The sequence below is a fragment of the Lepidochelys olivacea genome (genome assembly GCF_965140295.1).
Source record: "Lepidochelys olivacea isolate rLepOli2 genome assembly, chromosome: 1".
In the NCBI taxonomy this organism is placed as follows: domain Eukaryota; kingdom Metazoa; phylum Chordata; order Testudines; family Cheloniidae; genus Lepidochelys; species Lepidochelys olivacea.
The window spans coordinates 29,635,911-29,657,982 of NC_140411.1; the positions used below are offsets into that span (position 1 = coordinate 29,635,911).

At 44.1% G+C, this 22,072-nt stretch overlaps 1 protein-coding gene across 2 annotated transcripts in view; it reads left to right on the forward strand.

Moving 5' to 3' along the window:
- The window catches only part of AMOTL1 (angiomotin like 1), a 154,818-nt gene that overhangs the window by 78,850 nt on the left and 53,896 nt on the right, over positions 1-22,072 (forward strand). For both annotated transcript variants that reach the window (XM_084617772.1, XM_084617773.1), the window contains one exon: positions 7,436-7,724. In XM_084617772.1, the coding sequence (XP_084473898.1) occupies positions 7,436-7,724 (289 nt within the window). The remainder of the gene's footprint in view (positions 1-7,435; positions 7,725-22,072) is intronic.

Here is a 22,072-nt window from a genome sequence, read left to right on the forward strand (position 1 = left end):
CTGATGTGGAAACTACGGAACCTGAACCACCCCCCCCACCCCTTCAAAATCAACCTTCTGCTGGTGGCATCTGACTCAGATGATGGAAGAAAAACCATGTGTCCATCCGCACTGCTTTGGATCGTTATCGAGCAGAACCTGTCATCAGCATGGACGCATGTCTTCTGGAATGGCGGTTGAAGCATGAAGGGGCATATGAATCTTTAGTGCATCTGGCACTTAAATATCTTGTGATGCCAGCTACAACAGTGCCATGTGAACGCCTGTTGTCACTTTCAGGTGACATTGTAAACAAGAAGCGGGCAGCATTATCCCCTGCAAATGTAAATAAACTTGTTTCTATGAGTGATTGGCTGAACAAGAAATAGGACTGAGTGGACTTGTAAGTTTTACATTTGTTTTATTTTTGAATGCAGTTATTTTTTGTACATAATTCTACATTTGTAAGTTCAACTTTCATGCTAAAGAGATTGCTCTACAGTACTTATATTAGATGAATTGAAAAATACTATTTCTTTTGTTTTTTACAATGCAAATATTTGTAATAAAAATAAATATAAAATAAGTACTGTATACTTTGTATGCTGTGTTGTAATTGAAATCAAGATATTTGAAAATGTAGAAAACATCCAAAAATATTTAAATAAATGGTATTCTGTTATTAACAGCGTGATTAATTTTTTTAATCTCTTGACAGCTCTAGTATTTATTTCATTTAAAATATCCATATCCAGATAAGATCCTGGGGCTCTGTAGCAGACCCCAACCATTATCCAAGGGGAGCTTCTGTTACCTTTCTTCCCCAATTGATTTTGACCCAGATTCCATTTTATCCATTCCATCACTTCCAGTTTCTTTACAGTCTACCTCATCATTAATATACAATGCTGCTCCACCACCTTTACCTTTATTTCTGTCTTTCCTGAACAGCACATACCCTTCACTACCTGTAGTCCAGTCATGACGACTGTTCCACCATGTTTCCAGTATCTCTATAATACCTGGTTTCACTTTCTGCACCAATAGTTCCAGTTCTTCTGTTTTGTTACTCAGGCGCCTTGCAATAGTGTACGGACATCTTAGTTGTTGCTGCTTGGCTTCACTCAGATTTCTCGCCCGATTAGGTACAGTCGTTTTACCGCCAGTATCACATACCTGTTATTGGCAGTGCTATTGGCACATCTTTCCTCTTGATGTCCATTTTCCTACCCTCTGTTGTCCCTTTCTCCATTGCTGTATCCTCTTTCACATGATTTTCCTTCTGCTCAAATATTGGAATCAAACATTGAGATTATATGAGCACCTCCCAACTGTCTCTCCTGAATTCGTAGTTTAAAGCTCTTCAGCGGTGCCAACCTCCATCCCAGAAGTCTGTTTCCCTCCCTGCTCAGGTTGAATCCATCCCATGAGAACAGTCCTCTGTTGGTGAATGCCTCCCAGTGGTCTACCACCTCAAAGCCCTCTTCACAGCACTGTTGTGCAAGTCATCTGTTGATCATCATAATCTTGCCTGGTCTCTGCTCTCCTCCTCCAGGTATAGGTAGAATCCCACTGAAGATCACGTATCAGAGGGGTAGCCGTGTTAGTCTGTATCCACAAAAACAATGAGGAGTCCAGTGGCACCTTAAAGACTAACAGATTTATTTGGACAAAAGCTTATGCCCAAATAAATCTGTTAGTCTTTAAGGTGCCACCGAACTCCTCATTGTTTTTACTGAAGATCACCTGAGCTTTCATTTCTTTAAGCGTCTTCCTCGGCCTGGTGTAGTCTTCCTTGATGCACACTAATGAGAATCTAGCAGTATTCTTTGTCCCCATGTGAAGAATAATCAGTGGATTCTTGCCTGCTCCCATTAGGATTCTCTTCAGCCTTAGGTCCACATTCCATATATTAGCTCCAGGCAGACAGCACATCCTTCTATTCTCCAGATCAGCTCTGGTGACAGGCCTTTCTGTTCTTCTTAGTAGGAAGTCCCCAGTTACGTAGACCTGCCTCTTCCTGGTGTTTGGGAAGGCTCAGGCTCCCGCAGCCTATGATAACGACCACCCATGCCTCTTCCCCTCTTCCTGTAGGACTAGCCACTCTTCTCTTCTTCCTTGCTCTTCCATCTTCTGTTACTGCTTCTCCCTTTCATTTTCCAACAGCCTGTTCCTCAGCTCTATTTCTCCTTTGCTAGCCGGTCTTTTCTTCTGCCATGTTCTCATAGTCACACGCTTCCACTGGTCACTTTTTTCATCCACAGTTCTCTGATCTGCAAGTCTTGAGGTTTCCCTTCAGCCTTCTCTCTCTATCATCTGCTCAAATCCCCTTAGAAACTCAACCATAGTTTGCATCTCCAAACCTCTGGCCTTCTCTTCCTTTAGGTCTATCAGGCGGCACTTCATACGAACGAAGCACCTTTTAAGTACCCTCTCCAGAAGATTGTACATCCTGCAGCTTCCACATCTAGTCACCTTCATTCCGTGGGTCACTACCACTGCTGCTTCTGTAGCTGTCATAACCTTCCCTCCTAAATGCCTGTCAAAAAGGAAAAACAAACAAACAAACTATAAAACTATCCTGACAACACTAGAAAAGTGCAATCACTAGGGAAACAGCTATAATGGAAAAAAGTGAGAGCAAAGCTGGTTGAAAAATGATTTCAAAATTATGAAGTGTTCCACGTGGACCTATTTTTCATAACATTTTAAACTGAAAAATTAATCAAATTTTTATCAAAATCATTACTGAAATTTTTCATTCCCAAAAGCAGTGTTTTATTACTTTGTACAAAATTTTTCATTTACCAAAATAACAGGTTTTCAGTAAACAAAAAATGCCACTGAGTTCTAAAACAATTTTGACAAAAACGTTTTAAAAAATTAATAAAAACATCACTGGAAATTTTGCAAAAAATGGAAAATACCTATAATTTTGATAATTTTTCTTGAAGAGTCATTTTAAAAAATAGGCAGTTTTGTCATGAAAAACCTTTTACACAGGAAATTTCAGCCAGCTCTAATACAGAGTAAAACCATCATTTAAAAAGAATAAAGAAAAATCATTGGCATTTATATGCCCTGTTAGTCCAAGGGAGCTCAAATCTGTTGACTCTCTGGACAGAGGGCAAGCTTCGTTCATTTATTTATTCATTCAGGCATTAACTTGAGGGTTGGATATGAACTGTATTTAACCTCATCAGGGAATCTTATTTTTTCTAACTGCCAGTTTGCTTTTTGGATTGTTGTGTTATATGTATTGTACATGCATCCAGAGGTTTAACAGTGGGTTCAGTTTAAAAAAAACTTCAAAGGAAACCTGGGATAAATGGGACTTGTAAACAGTAAAGAACAAACTGTTCATCAGTAATTCATTATGTTTACCAGCCACACATCAAAAGAAGCGACATAAATTGTACAAGTTCAAGATGAAAATAGTTATGAGAACATCCAATACAATCTGGCCTGTGCAGAATCTATGGCCTGATTCTGCTCTCACATGGATGTAAATCAGGAGTAACTTGGGGTGAATAACTCGAAAATCAGGAATGACTGAATTAACTGGGCCTGCTTCTTCCCTCACTTCTCAATGTAAACTTAGATTGGCTGAAGCCAACGGAAAAGTGCAAAACTAATATGGTTAGAAATCCCCAAACAGGATAATCAGGGCTTAACCAGTATAGTTAAAGTAGGTACAGCTCACCTAGTTTGGATACAGGTATATCAGTATATAGGTACTTTATACAAGTGTAGCTATTCCTGTACAGGAAAGGGAATTAACTATACTGGTATAAGTCTCCTTTATGCTAGTATAACTGTGTCTACATTAGGCTTTTACCAGGATAACTATTTGGGTAAAATAAACACTAATTGAAATAATTATATTGATAAAACTATTAAGTGTTAGAATAGGCCTCACATAAACTAGTAATGTTCCATTTACTAGGTTGCATTGGGAAATATCTGACATGCTCATAATTGTATGTGACATTTCATTGCTCAACCCAGTTTATAATATTGGTCATACTATTTTTATATTGTTAACTTTTGAAACAAAAAGAAATTTCAGTTCCCTGATGAGGACAGGATACTGGCGGTTTCCTATGAGGTTTTACAAAGTCGAATGTGATGAAGAAAAGGGCAGTAACAAAATGGCCTCAGTATATCTCAAAAAGAAAAGGGGTACTTGTGGCACCTTAGAGACTAACCAATTTATTTGAGCATGAGCTTTCGTGAGCTATATAGTCTAACATCTGACGGCCACACCGTTCAGTTCACAATAAAAAACTGGTTGACCAGGTATAGGTCCAACCTCAAACGTTATTGCAAAGGAATGAATAAATGGGGCCCTTGAAAGGCCTCTCCCACAGCACGTGCGCCCGCATGCACAGTCCTTTCCTCTCTCTGATTTTGCTGGTGATAAGGAGACAGATGTGGCAGAGCAACATAACATTCCAAGCAGTATCACCTGTGATACTGCCCCTTCCACATAAGGGAGCATTGCGCAGCCTAAGCAAGATTCATCATGTTACTTCCCATTATAATCAATACTGAGAACAGTGTTGCTGTAACGTCCCATCCCCTATGACATCATCACTGGCATAGCCGTGTAGGAGAATTCCCAGTTCCAGACAGAGTTCCATTCAGTTAACAGTGGCTTTGCGTGTGATAGCTTCCCTTATTTCTTTTCCCCTTGATGCTCTGTGACCTCGCTTTAGCATCAAACATTATATGGCATAGGTGGGATGTGGCATGTAGTGTGAGAAGGCCAGGAGGAGGGGGGCTCTGCCAGCAACATTGAAGTGAAACTATATGGCTATTGAAGCGAAACATAGTATAACAATTGCAGCAAATCTGTCTCCTGATGTATTTGGTTCAAGCTCTTTCCGGGCACTCACCTGCTTTCTTGTGCCAACTTAATCATTAGTGAATTAGCAAATAAGTTTTAAAAAATTCACTAATGCGATGGTGTACTCAGCACACAAAGTAGCCTCATGAGCATTTACTGGTTAAGTCTGCCCTGCTGCCCATTCCCATCCCGCCTGTGTAATGGCACCTTTGCTGGTTCAGGGCATTTCCTATTTCAGCGAGGTTCTGTCCATCAAGGCACAAGCTAAGATACCTGTGAATTGCCAATAGGCCACCTGCCTAGCCATTGTTATTAGGCTGTGGTGAGCTCTTTAGTACTTGGGCCTTTGCTTTTAGGTAGGATTTTCAAAAGCATTCAGTGTTGGTCTAACTCTGCACCCATGGAGGTCAATGGGATGTTGATTCCAGTGGGAACAGAATTAGCCAATGCTAAGTGCTTTTGAAAATCCCATCTTCCCCTCCTTGTGAAGCACCATACACTGTGAAAACAACATTGATCACATGTATTGTGTATTCAGCAAAAAATATGGTGTATACATAATAGTATTCATAGATTTTAAGGCCAAAAGGGATAATTATGACCTCCTGCATAACACAGGATGCAAAAATTCACCCAGTGATTCCTGCTTCAACTCCAGTAACTTGTAGTTATCTGAGAACTTATCTTTCAGGAAAAGTAGCCTTGATACGGCTGCAGATGATGGAGAATGGGTAATTGGAGAGGAATGTTGATCCAGTGGTTAGGATGCTAACCTGGGGCTTCGGAAACCCAGGTTTGATTCCTTGTTCCATCACAGACTTCCTGTGTGACATTGGGCAAGTCACTTAGCCTCTCTGTGTGTCAGTTCCCTATCTGTAAAATGGGGATAATAGCACTTCTCTACCACAGAGGTGTGGTGAGGATAACTACATTAAAGATTGTGAGGCAGTCAGATACTATGGAGATGGAGACATAAAAGTAGCTAAGATAGAATTACCCTCACTGTATGGAGGGCTGGTTAGGGGAGGGGGGATTGGCCCCCCACCCCCATCCGCCCCCCCCACTTCTCACCCGCCTGATGCCCCCCCTCCCGCCCCTGGACCTTTTCCCCATCCAACCACCCCTTCTTCCTGACCGCCCCCAGAACTTCTGTCCCTGACTGCCCCCCACCGCCCCATCTCCTTCCAGACTCCCCCCCGGGACACCAACCACTCCTTCTCCCTGTACCCTGACTGCTCCCAGAACCTCTGCCCCTGACTGCCCCCCGCCACCCCATCCAACGCCCCCTCCTTCCTGACTGCCCCCCAGGACTCCTGCCCCCATCCAACCCCCCTGTCCCCCGCCTTATGACGGCCCCGACCCTATCCACACCCCCACCCCCTGAACACCCTACGAACTCCCCTGCCCTCTATCCAACCCCCCTGCTCCCTGCCCCCTTACCGCACTGCCTGGAGCACCGGTGACTGGCAGCGCTACAGCCGTGCTGCCTGGCTGGAGCCAACTATGCACCGTGCAGCACAGGGCACCGGGTCAGGGCGGGCTCTGCAGCTGCGCTGCCCCAGGAGCTCGCGGCCCCGCCGCCCAGAGCATTGCACTGGCGGTGCAGGGAGCTGAGGCTGCGGTGGAAGGGGAACAGCGGGGGAGGGGACGGGGGTGAGCCTCCCGGGCCAGGAGCTCAGGGGCTGGGCAGGAGGGTCCCGTGGGCTGGACGTGGCCCGCGGGCAGTAGTTTGCCCGCCTCTGATCTAGACCATGATCAAGTCATCTCTTTGTTTTCAGTAAGATCAATAGATAGATTAATGCATCTGAATATAACTCACCTATTCATACAATCATTATGAGGGTCTTTTGTAAAATGACTTTGATGATTTGAAATAATTGATCAGGGTTGTCCAGCCAGCCGTTTTGCAGCTGTCTGTCCAGCCAGCCGTTTGTCCAGCCAGGGTTGTCCAGCCAGCCGTTTTGCAGCCGTTTTGCAGCTGTCTGTCCTTTGCTAGGCTAAAGCTATTCAGGAACATCACATTGCTCGCTTCACTTCCTCCCATCTTCTGATTCAGCCTACCAGAATTCTACTCACTGACTCCAGGCAGGTAATGGTTCAAGGATGGGGAATATATTGTTAGCATCCATCAACCAGTACTCCTGAATTTTGTTGGTGTCTGAAGTCTGTGACACTAGTTGTGCAAAAGCAGGTTTCGGAGTAGCAGCCGTGTTAGTCTGTATGCATCCGATGAATGAGCTGTAGCTCACGAAAGCTTATGCTCAAATAAATTGGTTAGTCTCTAAGGTGCCACTAGTACTCCTTTTCTTTAAGCAAAAGCAGGATACCCAGTGCTTTCGGATAGATGCCTTTTTATCATTTTAGAGATCCAGATAAATATATAAATCATTGTCAATCACATGTGAGTAGATGCTTTACCTGGAGTACTGTTGTGATTTATATTATGGTAATACTTATAAATCAGGGTCCCATTGCTAGGTGCTGAACAAACTTGTAGTAAAAAGATATGCCTTATCCCAAAGCCCCTACAATCTAGATGGCTGGTATATTTTCAGGGCAGTTTTTCTGGGCTGATATAATTCTTTTCCCGTATTTGTTTTTATTTAGCCGACAATGTCAACCTGCTTTTCCATCGGTGCCGGTACAGCAGCACAGTCCAATGTCCTCCCAGGCCTCCTCCATTACTGGCCCACTGCACTCAGCAACCTTGCCACAGCTCCCATCAACTGTAACTGCTCAGCCTTCACCTGTGACTGCACCAAGCCAGCAGCTCACGCCTGATGCATATGCCATTGTGGAGCGAGCGCAGCAAATGGTGGAGATGCTGTCGGAGGAGAATCATGTTCTGCGGCAGGAGCTGGAGGGGTACTACGAGAAGGCAGACAAACTTCAGAAGGTACGTGGAATGTTCTCACAGGGTATAAGAGAGGCAAGCACCCATTATAGTGTGTCTAAAGTGTGTCTATTACCCTCCTAGGCACGGGCAGTGATCTAAGTAATCCTTCCTAACATGAGGCACGCAAACTGCCTGACACAGCCTGTGGTTCCTATCGTTGCCATGTGGGCCCTCTGTAAGTCCTTGCCAGTCATTGGATGGACTGTGATTCCAATACAGTAGGCTGTGCAGACTCCTTTGCCATGAAGATGTTACTCAGAAGGCGTGCTGTTTTTTCTTTTCTTGGGAGCATCTACTTCTTCAACTTTTTTATGCCTGCCTTAGGGAAACTTCCTTCAGTAGGCTCCCTTCTGGAGTGCAGCGTCTGAATACATGGCATTTTCAAGCTAGCACCTTTGTAGAGGTGTAGCGTAATCAGAAACATTTTGTACATACCTGAATATGTTTAGTGATCGCAACAAAATCTGTCCTGTGTGGTCTTGCGCATTTTAATAGATTTGCATTAGTCCTTCTTTTATCATAAGAAACAAACACACCAGTACTGTGGGTTGACTGATGTTTGGGACTTAGATAATAAATCTTTTCTGAGGAGTTGTTTTTAAATTTAATAATAAAAAAAAGCAACACTTCAGAGCCCAGTTTTAAAACATGGGCACCAAAAGTTAGGTGCCTAAATCCATTTTTAAGGCCTCTACATAGGTGACCTGATTTTCAGAGTTGCTTCCTTTGACCTCATTACATACCCAATCTAATGGGACCCACACTGTGTAAAATAATTATTTAAAGATTCTGTTCATATTTCCGTCACTGTGCCTATTTGTCTAGCTAACTGTCTAAAGCAACAATAGAAGAAAATGGAGAAAAAGAAAATCGAGCAAGAAGATGATACTTAAAAAAAGAGACCCACTGCCAAAGAGTGGGCACTGCTGTCTGTCTCCTGTCCAAGCTAACAGTAGATTGCTTAACTCAGTGCTAGAACTCTTAGGGTCTGTTTTTAGAAAGTGGAGTCTGTACATGTTAGGGCATAAACAATGATGTACCTACCTTGTGTTCAAGCCCAGGATGGCCTATAGGTTGCCGTGACTTCACTGCTGTTTTAACCTGAGTATTCTAATGTGGATTAGCAAACCCAAGTTAAGAACACACCTTTTTTTGCAGTATAGACATACCCTAAGTATAGGAAATACTGCAAATATAATCGTAACGTTACCTACGTGCAAAGGAAAATACTGTGAAGATTTTACACCACTGCACAATCAACAGGACTTTTATATATCCACTTTGAACTTCATGGGCCAGATTTTTAGAGAGTTGAGGCCAGAGGTCCAACCCCATACTGAATTTTGTGTAAAGAGTTGTAAAGGTTTTAATGGTGTCCTCTGTATGGCCTTCCTGGACAAAAAATGTTCTTTGAATAGGTTGGATTCCAGATGTTGGTTTTACAAAGGCTGCTTTATATTTTTATAAAATATATTTGAGTGTGATGCACAAAAAATGTATTAATTGAAGAATCTTACCACTTTATACTGGTTAGTAATTACATTCTATTTCTCTTTTTGGTGCTCTGGAAGTTTGTGGCATTAGGCCTTGACACAGGAAAGCACATGCTTAAGTCCCATGGAACTAATTACGTGCTTAAAGTTAAACACATATATAAGTGCTTTCCTGAATAGGGACGCTTCCCTGAATCAAGGCCTTCATTGGTCAGTCATTTAAAAGGGCTCCATTTTCTTACCTGCTTTGATGTGATGGACATCCGAGAGTGCTAAAGGAGTTGGCGGATGTGATTGCAGAGCCATTGGCCATTATCTTTGAAAATTCATGGCGATCAGGGGAGGTCCCGGATGACTGGAAAATGGCTAATGTAGTTCCCATCTTTAAAAAAAGGGAAGAAGGAGGATCCGGAGAACTACAGGCCAGTCAGCCTCACCTCAGTCCCTGGAAAAATCTTGGAGCAGATCCTCAAGGAATCAATTCTGAAGCACTTAGAGGAGAGGAAAGTGATCAGGAACAGTCAGCATGGATTCACCAAGGGCAAGTCATGCCTGACTAATCTAATTGCCTTCTATGACGAGATAACTGGCTCTGTGGATGAGGGGAAAGCAGTGGATGTGTTATTCCTTGACTTGAGCAAAGCTTTTGACACAGTCTCCCACAGTATTCTTGCCAGCAAGTTAAAGAAGTATGGGCTGGATGAATGGACTATAAGGTGGATAGAAAGCTGGCTAGATTGCTGGGCTCAATGGGTAGTGATCAATGGCTCCATGTCTAGTTGGCAGCCGGTATCAAGCAGAGTGCCCCAAGGGTCGGTCCTGGGGCCGGTTTTGTTCAATATCTTCGTTAATGATGAGGATGATGTGGATTGCACCATCAGCAAGTTTGCAGATGACACTAAACTGGGAGGAGAGGTAGATACACTGGAGGGTAGGGATAGGATACAGAGGGACCTAGACAAATCAGAGGATTGGGCTAAAAGAAATCTGATGAGGTTCAACAAGGACAAGTGCAGAGTCCTGCACTTAGGATGGAAGAATCCCATGCACCGCTACAAACGAGGGACTGAATGGTTAGGCAGCAGTTCTGCAGAAAAGGACCTGGGGTTACAGCGGACGAGAAGCTGGATATGAGTCAACAGTGTGCCCTTGTTGCCAAGAAGACCAATGGCATTTTGGGATGTATAAGTAGGGGCATTGCCAGCAGATGGAGGGACGTGATCATTCCCCTCTATTCAACATTGGTGAGGCCGCATCTGGAGTACTGTGTCCAGTTTTGGGCCCCACACTACAAGAAGGATGTGGAAAAATTGGAAAGTGTCCAGCGGAGGGCAACAAAAATGATTAGGGGACTGGAACACATGACTTATGAGGAGAGGCTGAGGGAACTGGGATTATTTAGTTTGCGGAAGAGAAGAATGAAGGAGGATTTGATAGCTGCTTTCAACTACCTGAAAGGGGGTTCCAAAGAGGATGGATCGAGACTGTTCTCAGTGGTAGCAGATGACAGAACAAGGAGTAATGGTCTCAAGTTGCAGTGGGGGAGGTTTAGGTTGGATATTAGGAAAAACTTTTTCACTAGGAGGGTGCTGAAGCACTGGAATGCGTTACCTAGGAAGGTGGTGGAATCTCCTTCCTTTGAAGTTTTTAAGGTCAGGCTTGACAAAGCCCTGGCTGGGATGATTTAGTTGGGGATTGGTCCTGCTTTGAGCAGGGGGTTGGACTAGATGATTTCCTGAGGTCCCTTCCCACCCTGATATTCTGTGATTCTATGACAGACAAAGAAGGGTCAAGTCCTTCTCTCTGAGGCTCCTGAGGTTCCTGTTGGACTTTAGTGGGAATTGTGAGTGTTCAGAACCTCTAAAAATAAAGCCACTCATTTAGGTGCCTAACTTAGGCACCTAAATCTGAATTTTTTTGCCTTAACTTCTATGTCTTTGTTTCCTCACCTGTCAAATAATAATTATGTTTACCTGTTTCACCTCAGTGTTGTGTGATTAGTTAAATAATGCATTTTGGACTTGGAAATTGCTCAGTGTTATTGAAAAAAGGCTGTATGTAATTTTTTCTAAGCAAAATGTGTCACTGCGAAATAATTATAATCATAATTAATAATAACAATATCTAGCTTTGATCATGCTTTTCATCGGTTGATCTCAAAGCTCTTCACAATCCTCCGTGTATTTGTCCTCACAAGACCCCTGCGAGGTAGGGATGTGTCATTATCCCCATTCTACAGATGGGGAACTGAAGCACAGAGAGGCTAAGTGGCTTGCCCAAGGTCACACTGGAAGTCTGTGGTGGAGCAGGGAAAAAATGTTTGCAATATGAGGACAATCTTTCCTCCACTGACATTCAGAACAGAACAGAATAAAAATACTGGGGACTGTGAAAAGCAGACTGTGTTCTTGATGTATATAGCACAGCTAGTAGTTTGTATGAACAGATTGTCCCTACGTGCTGTCAAATTCTAGACCATGTTTGAATAGACATTTTGCAATGAGTTACAAGGTGGTGATTAATCCTGGCATTGTTTGAAACATTGTCTCATTCTGACATCTAAAAGAGCTGTTATCTTTTTGATATTTCATTTTTAGCTCACTTGTTCATTGCTTTCTTTTTTTCTTTCTTTCTTTGTTGTTGTTGATACTACCTCTTTGAAGCTTAATGATCAGGTTGGCATGGTTTCAACCAACGTCTCATCATGTAGGTTGTTGGAGTGGGTTGGCATCAGAAGCCATCTGGGGATAGAAAGGATTGGGGATGGGGTGGGAGTTGAAAAGGAAATTGCAGAGCTGCTGAGAAACATGAGAATGATTTACTGGTGTTCCCCTTGTCCCCCTTTATCACTTTAAACAAAAGTAGCTTTGATGGTAGCTCTCCTTTTATCCTGCAGCAAGCCTGCCTCTGGTCGTAGCTGCTGGACCATGTGGAGGGACTTGTGTGGTGGAGTGTGTTTTGGGGGGAAAAAGATATCTAAAGAGTTAAAGGGTGTCAAGGTTCCTCCCCCACTCTGAACTCTAGGGTACAGATGTGGGGACCTGCATGAAAAACCTCCTAAGCTTATCTTTACCAGCTTAGGTCAAAACTTCCCCAAGGTACAAAATATTACCCCCGTTATCCTTGGAATGGCCGCTACCACCACCAAACTAATACTGGTTACTGGGGAAGAGCTGTTTGGACGCGTCCTTCCCCCCAAAATACTTCCCAAAACCTTGCACCCCACTTCCTGGACAAGGTTTGGTAAAAAGCCTCACCAATTTGTCTAGGTGACTACAGACCCAGACCCTTGGATCTTAAGAACAATGAACAATCCTCCCAACACTTGCACCCCCCCTTTCCTGGGAAATGTTGGATAAAAAGCCTCACCAATTTGCATAGGTGACCACAAACCCAAACCCTTGGATCTGAGAACAATGAAAAAGCATTCAGTGTTTTACAAGAAGACTTTTAATAAAAAAATAGAAGTAAATAGAAATAAAGAAATCCCCCCTGTAAAATCAGGATGGTATATATCTTACAGGGTAATTAGATTCAAAAACATAGAGAACCCCTCTAGGCAAAACCTTAAGTTACAAAAAAGATACACAGACAGAAATAGTTATTCTATTCAGCACAATTCTTTTCTCAGCCATTTAAAGAAATCATAATCTAACACATACCTAGCTAGATTACTTACTAAAAGTTCTAAGACTCCATTCCTGTTCTGTCCCCGGCCAAGACGACTACAGACAGACACACAAACCCTTTGTTTCTCTCCCTCCTCCCAGCTTTTGAAAGTATCTTGTCTCCTCATTGGTCATTTTGGTCAGGTGCCAGCGAGGTTACCTTTAGCTTCTTAACCCTTTACAGGTGAGAGGAGCTTTCCCCTGGCCAGGAGGGATTTCAAAGGGGTTTACCCTTCCCTTTATATTTATGACACGCCCCCCAAATCTCAGCTAGGGTGAAACACTGGCTGGGATTTCTTCCTGGAGCTCTAGGAAAACAGAGTTAATAAGACACATGCATCTCTAAATATACTACCAAGTACATAAAGACTAACAATATTTTCCACATCTCAAGGACGATTTTAACCAGTTGATTCTGGGAAACTTTCACGGGAGAGTGCATCAGCCACTTTATTAGAAGCTCCTGAGATGTGTTGGATGTCGAAATCAAAATCTTGGAGAGCTAAACTCCACCGAAGAAGTTTTCTGTTAGTTTCTTTGACGGTGTGAAGCCACTTTAGTGCAGCATGGTCGGTTTGCAGGTGGAAACGCCGTCCCCAAACATATGGGCGTAGCTTTTCCAGAGCGTAGACAATGGCATAACATTCTTTTTCAGTGACTGACCAGTTGCTTTCCCTCTCAGACAGTTTTTTGCTGAGAAACACTACAGGGTGGAATTCTTGATCAGGTCCTTTCTGCATTAAAACTGCTCCCACATCACGCTCGGATGCATCTGTGGTTACTAGGAACGGTTTGTCAAAGTCTGGGGCCCTTAGTACAGGGTCAGACATGAGTGTCGCTTTAAGCTTGTTAAAGGCCTTCTGACACTTTCCGGTCCACTGAACAGCATTTGGCTGTTTCTTTTTGGTTAGGTCTGTCAGTGGGGCAGCGATTTGGCTGTAGTGCGGTACAAATCGTCTGTAATAACCGGCCAAGCCTAAGAAGGATTGAACCTGTTTCTTTGACTTTGGGACAGGCCACTTTTGGATAGCATCCACTTTGGCCTGTAGGGGGCTGATAGTTCCTTGACCCACCTGGTGTCCAAGGTAAGTCACTCTGTTTAGGCCTATTTGACACTTCTTAGCCTTAACAGTTAGTCCTGCCTCCCTTATGCGCTCAAGGACTTTTTGTAGATGTTCCAGGTGGTCTGCCCAGGAATCCGAAAATATGGCCACATCGTCAAGGTAGGCGACTGCATATTCTCCTAATCCCGCTAGGAGACCATCTACAAGTCTTTGGAAAGTGGCGGGTGCATTTCGCAGCCCGAAAGGGAGTACATTAAATTCATACAGCCCGAGATGTGTGATGAAGGCTGACCTTTCCTTGGCAGATTCATCTAGCGGTACCTGCCAGTACCCCTTGGTTAAGTCCAAGGTAGAGATGAACTGGGCCCTTCCCAGTTTCTCTAATAGTTCATCTGTGCGTGGCATGGGATAGTTGTCTGGGCGAGTTACAGCATTTAGCTTACGGTAGTCCACGCAAAAACGTATTTCCCCATCTGGTTTGGGAACTAGAACCACTGGAGATGCCCATGCACTTTCAGAGGGGCGGATTACACCCATCTGTAACATATCCTGGATCTCCCGTTCTATAGCAGTTTTAGCTTGAGGAGACACCCGGTAAGGTTGGACCCTAATTGGGTGAGCATTACCTGTGTCAATGGAGTGGTATGCCCGTTCAGTCAGTCCTGGGGTGGCTGAGAACGTTGGCGCGTAGCTAGTGCACAGCTCCTGGATCTGCTGTCGCTGCATACGCCCAAGGGTCATGGAGAGGTTCACCTCTTCCACACCACCAGCACATTTCCCTTCGTAGTAGACACCTTCAGGCCACTCAGCGTCGTCTCCTCCCTGGGCTGTAAACTGACAAACCTTTAATTCTCTGGAATAAAAGGGCTTTAGAGAATTAATATGATACACCTTAGGCTTTCGGTTGGAGGTGGGGAATGCTATGAGATAATTAACAGCTCCCAGGCGCTCCTGGACCACGAATGGCCCTTCCCACGATGCTTCCATTTTATGGGCCTGGAGCGCCTTTAAGACCATGACCTGGTCTCCTACTTTGAAGGAACGCTCTCTGGCATGTTTATCATACCAGGCTTTTTGCTCTTTTTGAGCATCCTGTAAGTTTTCTCTAGCAAGGGCTAAAGAGGTTCGGAGGGTGGTTTGTAGGTTGGTTACAAAGTCCAGAATGTTAGTTCCTGGAGAAGGTGTAAATCCCTCCCATTGCTGCTTCACCAACTGCAATGGCCCCTTAACCTCACGGCCATATACAAGTTCAAATGGGGAAAACCCTAAACTGGGATGTGGTACAGCTCTGTAGGCAAAGAGCAACTGCTGCAATACTAGGTCCCAATCATTGGAGTGCTCATTTACGAATTTACGTATCATGGCCCCCAAAGTTCCATTAAACTTCTCCACCATGCCATTTGTTTGATGATGGTAAGGAGTGGCAACCAAGTGATTTACCCCATGAGCTTCCCAAAGGTTTTCCATAGTTCCTGCCAGGAAATTAGTCCCTGCATCTGTGAGGATGTCGGAGGGCCAACCTACCCTGGCAAAAATGTCTGCTAGTGCCTGGCACACACTTTTAGCCCTGGTGTTGCTTAGAGCTACTGCTTCCGGCCATCGGGTGGCAAAATCCATGAAAGTCAGTATGTACTGCTTTCCTCTGGGTGTCTTTTTCGGAAAAGGACCCAGAATATCCACAGCTACTCGCTGAAATGGAACTTCAATGATGGGGAGTGGCTGGAGAGGAGCTTTGACCTGGTCTTGGGGTTTTCCCACTCTTTGGCACACCTCACAAGACTGGACATAGGTAGAAACATCCTTGCCCATTCCCTCCCAGTGGAATGACCCCCCCAAACGGTCTTTGGTCCTGTTCACCCCAGCATGGCCACTAGGGTGATCATGGGCTAAGCTCAAGAGCTTGGCCCGGTATTTAGTTGGAACTACCAACTGTCTCTGAGGATGCCAGTCTTCCTGGTGTCCCCCAGAAAGAGTTTCCTTGTATAAAAGTCCTCTTTCTACAACAAACCTGGATCGATTAGAAGAGCTGAGAGGCGGTGGGTTGCTCCGTGCCGCCGTCCAAGCTCTCTGGAGGCTTTCATCTGCTTCCTGTTCGGTCTGGAACTGTTCCCTTGATGCTGGAGACATCAGTTCCTCATGGGATTGTGGACCTAGGCTTGGTCCCTCTGGAAGCGATATAGGGGATGGAGCTGTTTCTGTTGACTGTGAACCGCTCTCCGCTGGTGCACTATGTTGGGATTCAGGCTCCGGCTGAGCCTCTTGTGTAGGGTTATCGGCTGCTGCCAGTTCAGGTTCGGTGGGGCCCTCTGGTGTTGAGGTTGCAAGTACTGGATTCAGTGCTGACACGGGGTCTGGTGTTGGTTGTTCGGCTGGTTCCGGTTCTGGGACTGGTTCCGTCTGGGTCTCTGGGACTGGATCCACTACTGCTGTTGCAGACATTGGCCTGGGGTCCAGGTCCATCACCTCTGACTGGGTCCTGATAGAAGTTTCCGGAACAGAGCTAGGCCTCACGGCTTGTTTAGCCTGGTTGCGGGTGACCATTCCCACCCTCTTGGCCTGCTTCACATGATTGGCCAAGTCTTCCCCCAACAGCATGGGGATGGGATAATCATCATAGACTGCAAAAGTCCACATTCCTGACCAGCCCTTGTACTGGACAGGCAACTTGGCTGTAGGCAAATTGAAAGAGTTGGACTTGAAGGGTTGAATCGTCACTTGGATCTCTGGGTTGATTAAATTGGGGTCCACTAAGGAAGCATGGATAGCTGACACTTGTGCTCCGGTGTCCCTCCACGCGGTGACCTTCTTCCCACCCACACTCACAGTTTCCCTCCGCTCCAAGGGTATCTGGGAGGTATCTGGGCCTGTGGACCTCTGGTGTGATTCCGGTGCAATGAACTGTAATCTGTTGGGGTTCTTGGGGCAGTTGGCCTTTACATGCCCCAGCTCGTTACACTTAAAACATCGTCCAGCTGACGGGTCACTGGGGCGAGGAGGGTTGCTGGAGAACGGGGTGGTGGGACGATAAGGGGTCTGGAGGGTTCTTTGGGAGGTAGGTGGGGCTTTGGGCGGCCCCCGGTAATAGGGTGTGGTCTGGGGTGGTCCCTTCTGGTCTCCGCTCCAACTGCGACCAGTTTTCTTCTTCTCTGCCACCTCCACCCATCTGGCTCCAATCTCTCCTGCCTCAATTACAGTTTTGGGTTTCCCATCTAGGATGTATCTTTCTATTTCCTCAGGAACACCCTCTAAGAATTGTTCCATTTGCATTAGGAAGGGCAAATTTACTGGAGATTCAACACTTGCTCCTGATATCCAGGCATCCCAATGTTTTACAATGTGGTAGGCATGTCGGGTAAATGACATGTCTGGTTTCCACCTTAGGGCTCTGAACCTCCGACGAGACTGCTCGGGTGTTATCCCCATTCTGACTCTCGCCTTGGATTTAAACAGTTCATACTTGTTCATGTGTTCTTTAGGCATTTCAGCTGCCACCTCAGCTAAGGGTCCACTGAGCTGCGGCCTCAGCTCTACCATGTATTGGTCAGTAGAGATGTTGTACCCAAGGCAGGCCCTTTCGAAGTTTTCTAAGAAGGCCTCAGTATCATCACCTGCCTTGTAGGTGGGGAACTTTCTGGGATGGGAAGTGGTACCTGGAGAAGGATTGCTAGGGTTTGTTGGTATATTCTGCTGGGCCTTTATCCTCTCCATCTCCTCCACATGCTTCCTCTCTTTTTCCTTCTCCTCCTCCACATGCTTCCTTGCCTCCATTTCCCTCTTGTGGGCAGCCTCTTGGTGTTGTTCTGCCTCCCTTTCTTGTTCCTTCTTCAGCTGCATGAGTTCTATCTGTCTTTCATGTTCCCTTTGTTTTTCCTCAGCCTGAAATTTGGCTAATTCCAGCTGTAGTCGAGCTGAGGATTTGGCCATTCTAACCTCTCTGTTTTTAACTAACTTTACACCCGAGGTTTAGAAATAAACAAACAAAACTTGGCTGTAAAATTTTGCTGTGCTGGAATAGAATACCTATTCTCTGATAGTGATTGTCAGCCTACAGAAAAAGACAATTCCCTTGTCTCTGCTCTGGGCCCAAATTAAAGCAAAAACCCTCCAACTACTTGGAAACCTGCTTACCCAGCCCAAAGAAGAAAAAAATTTCTTTTCAAACCTGTGCTCCTTGTAAAACAAAAAAAAAAAAAAAATCAAAATCCTAAAAAAAACCCTGCCACTTTTGTCTCCAGGCAAATGGGTAGAGCACACACCCCCTATTTACTTTTAGGAAGAAAAGAAAAAAAAAAAAACCTCTGGGTTGGAAGACTGTGAATTTCCCTGCAGGAGTTAAGTACCCTGCCTCCAGGCAAAGAAAACCTGCAATTCACAAGATAATCCCCTTTTGTCTCTGCTTGGCCACAAAGCAGAGAGAAACCAAGCTGCTTTCAGTTTCAAAGCTGCCTTCTGGACTTCCTAAAAATTCCTTTTTAAAATCTGTATTTCTAGTTCAAAAAATCTCAACTGGATCTCAAAATGATTTCAGGTTAATCCCACCACTGTGCCACCATGTCAAGGTTCCTCCCCCACTCTGAACTCTAGGGTACAGATGTGGGGACCTGCATGAAAAACCTCCTAAGCTTATCTTTACCAGCTTAGGTCAAAACTTCCCCAAGGTACAAAATATTACCCCCGTTATCCTTGGAATGGCCGCTACCACCACCAAACTAATACTGGTTACTGGGGAAGAGCTGTTTGGACGCGTCCTTCCCCCCAAAATACTTCCCAAAACCTTGCACCCCACTTCCTGGACAAGGTTTGGTAAAAAGCCTCACCAATTTGTCTAGGTGACTACAGACCCAGACCCTTGGATCTTAAGAACAATGAACAATCCTCCCAACACTTGCACCCCCCCTTTCCTGGGAAATGTTGGATAAAAAGCCTCACCAATTTGCATAGGTGACCACAAACCCAAACCCTTGGATCTGAGAACAATGAAAAAGCATTCAGTGTTTTACAAGAAGACTTTTAATAAAAAAATAGAAGTAAATAGAAATAAAGAAATCCCCCCTGTAAAATCAGGATGGTATATATCTTACAGGGTAATTAGATTCAAAAACATAGAGAACCCCTCTAGGCAAAACCTTAAGTTACAAAAAAGATACACAGACAGAAATAGTTATTCTATTCAGCACAATTCTTTTCTCAGCCATTTAAAGAAATCATAATCTAACACATACCTAGCTAGATTACTTACTAAAAGTTCTAAGACTCCATTCCTGTTCTGTCCCCGGCCAAGACGACTACAGACAGACACACAAACCCTTTGTTTCTCTCCCTCCTCCCAGCTTTTGAAAGTATCTTGTCTCCTCATTGGTCATTTTGGTCAGGTGCCAGCGAGGTTACCTTTAGCTTCTTAACCCTTTACAGGTGAGAGGAGCTTTCCCCTGGCCAGGAGGGATTTCAAAGGGGTTTACCCTTCCCTTTATATTTATGACAAAGGGCATTGAACAAGGCTTCACTTGTATGACTTAACAATATTGATCTGCACTAATAAGCTGTTAAACTGCCTGGCTGTGTTAGTAAATTAATTTAATTGCAACAGGAACTTTATGTAACAGGTGGCTTTTAGGCAGGAAAGACTAACATGGGAGAATGGTTGTGGGGATAAAGCATAAGCCCTGGGAATCTGGAGAGGTAGGTTCTCTTTCCACCTCTGCCACAGACTTCCTGTGTAATCTTGGGTAAGTCACTTCATCTCCTGGTGCCTCATCTGGAAAATGGAGATAGCCAGTATAACATGAGATCCCAAAGTGATGAGGTGTCTAAGGGGGAGGGGAGTTATGTGATCCAGGGAAATGTTGAGAAGGAGCAGGGAGGTGATATTACCTCTGTATATGGCATTGCTGTGACCACTAGTGGAATGCTATGTCCAGTTCTGGTGTCTGTACTTTAAAAAGGATGTTGAATAATTAGATAGGGTTCAGAAAATAGACACAGGAATGATTTGAGGTCTGGAAAACCTGCCTTCCTGTGAGAGACTTGGAGAAGCTCAATCTGTTTAGCTTGGTAAATAGAAGGCTAAGAGGTGGCTTCAACATGGTCTATAAGTACTTACCCGAGGAGAAAATTTCTGGTAGTAGAGGCTCATTAATCTGGCAACAAAGACATAACAAGATCCAGTGGCTGGGAGCCAAAGCTAGATACATTCAAACTAGAAATAAGTGCTGATTTTTACACTAATGTAATTAACCAAGGTGTGCTGGACTCTTCATCACTTGAAGTCTTTACATTAAGACAGGATGTCTGTCTAAAAGATCTGCTCTAGTCCAGCCAGAAACGATGGCATGGCTCAGGAGCTGCTGAGTGAAGTTCTATGGCTTGTGTTATGGCAGAAGTCAGGCTAGATGATCATAATGGGCCCTTCTAGCTTTGAAATTTATGCCTACTTTGTAAGGCACTATGATATCTTCAGAGGGAAGGCACTGTTGGGGTGTTATGTATTATTATAGAGTAAAAACCAGCTAATTGAAGCATTGGTCTGATTCTGCAAAACTTGCAAGAACAGGCTTTCTCTTGAGATTTCTAGTAATTGTCATCCCAAGCAAAACAGCTTTTTTTGTTAAATTTTGGTCCAAATTTTGGCTACAGAAGATGAGAAAAAAAGTTGTCCAGATGTTTTTGAACCGCAGTAAAGATTCGGGTTGAATTTTGGACAAAGATGGACAAAGACTGAATTTTGGACAAAGTGTTTTATTTTATCCAAGCATGTTTGCCCGTTGCCAGTTGGAAAGTAAACGATTGCTGATAAATTCTCCAGTCGTAGTTCAGGAAAGAGTGAAAAATAAACTCTCTTCCTGTACAAGGTGGTTTTCTTACAGCAACAAAGTAATGTGGCAAGGTTTATTCGAGTTATTTTGAGTATGCGGTCTCTTGTGCTCAAAGTGCGACTGTTATTTTGGTGTGTCTCAGTTGTGCTAAAGAGAAAGGCCACCTTTTAAAGATGTTATTAGCTGAACAGTAATTCTGCTTCCTGGAGTTCTTGCTTTTTAAAAACAAAATAAAAAGGACACTAATTTGTGGTAGCACTAAGACAGTGTTTAAGATCATACTGTGCTGTTTCACTGCCATGTTACAAGAAGCCCATTGGATTCTCTGTGTTGTGCAGAATTGGGGGTCACTTGGGAAGCAGTGGACGTTAGGTAGCTTTGTTAATGACCTTTTAAAAATTTTGAGTAGAGATGAGCAGTGAGTGCATGGTAATTGTTAAATAACCACGTAAGTTAGATATTTGATGAGTTTGGAGACTGATCCAAAGCCCTTGAAGACAATAGGAGATTTTCCATTGATTTCATTAGGCTTTGGATCAGGTCCAGGTTAGTTTCCATTAACATAGATTGATACCCCTGAGTTTTACCTTCAGTGTCAGGTCTAAATAAACTGAAATCAAAAGTAAGTCGAAATGGCTGAGTTTCTCCTAGCTCGTTCTACATCCCAACCCTGCAAAGTCACACATCACAGGCCTCAGGGTGGTTCTAAACAATCACAAACCTTTTGGGGAATCTGGATGCAAGTTCGAGTTTGTGACAAAATGCAAAGCCTGGCCAGTTTCACTAGTTTCGAGTTCCACTGCAAACATTTTGTACAGCTCCAATACAAACATTACTGTAGCTGGGCCTCTTCTTTGCCGTTGCTGCAGCATCAAGTCCAAGCAGCATCAGAGAGTGCCCTAAACCCTAGAGTTTTCATGCCAGATGGGCTCTATTATAAGGAGAGATGGGCTCAGATCCAAATTGCCAACCCCAAGTGTCCAAAAATCCTGAATCAGGCCCTGAATATGTTGAGATTGGCTAAAATCTCATGAGATTGTAACCAGTGGTGAATTTGGGTTCTTTTAATTTGCCTCCCGATTTTTGAGCCATTAGGGGTCTTGTTTTCCTGCTTTTCTCCACAGCCATGAGGTCTATAAATATAGAGCCAGATACTCAGTTGGTGTAAATCAGCATAGCGCCATTTACTTCGCTGGAGCTATGACAGTTTGCACCAGCTGAGGATTCGGTCCTTATTTATAATTTTTTTTTTTCAAATGAAAACTGAGATTCTATCATAATCCCAGCACTCCAGTAGCTGGTTTTCATGAG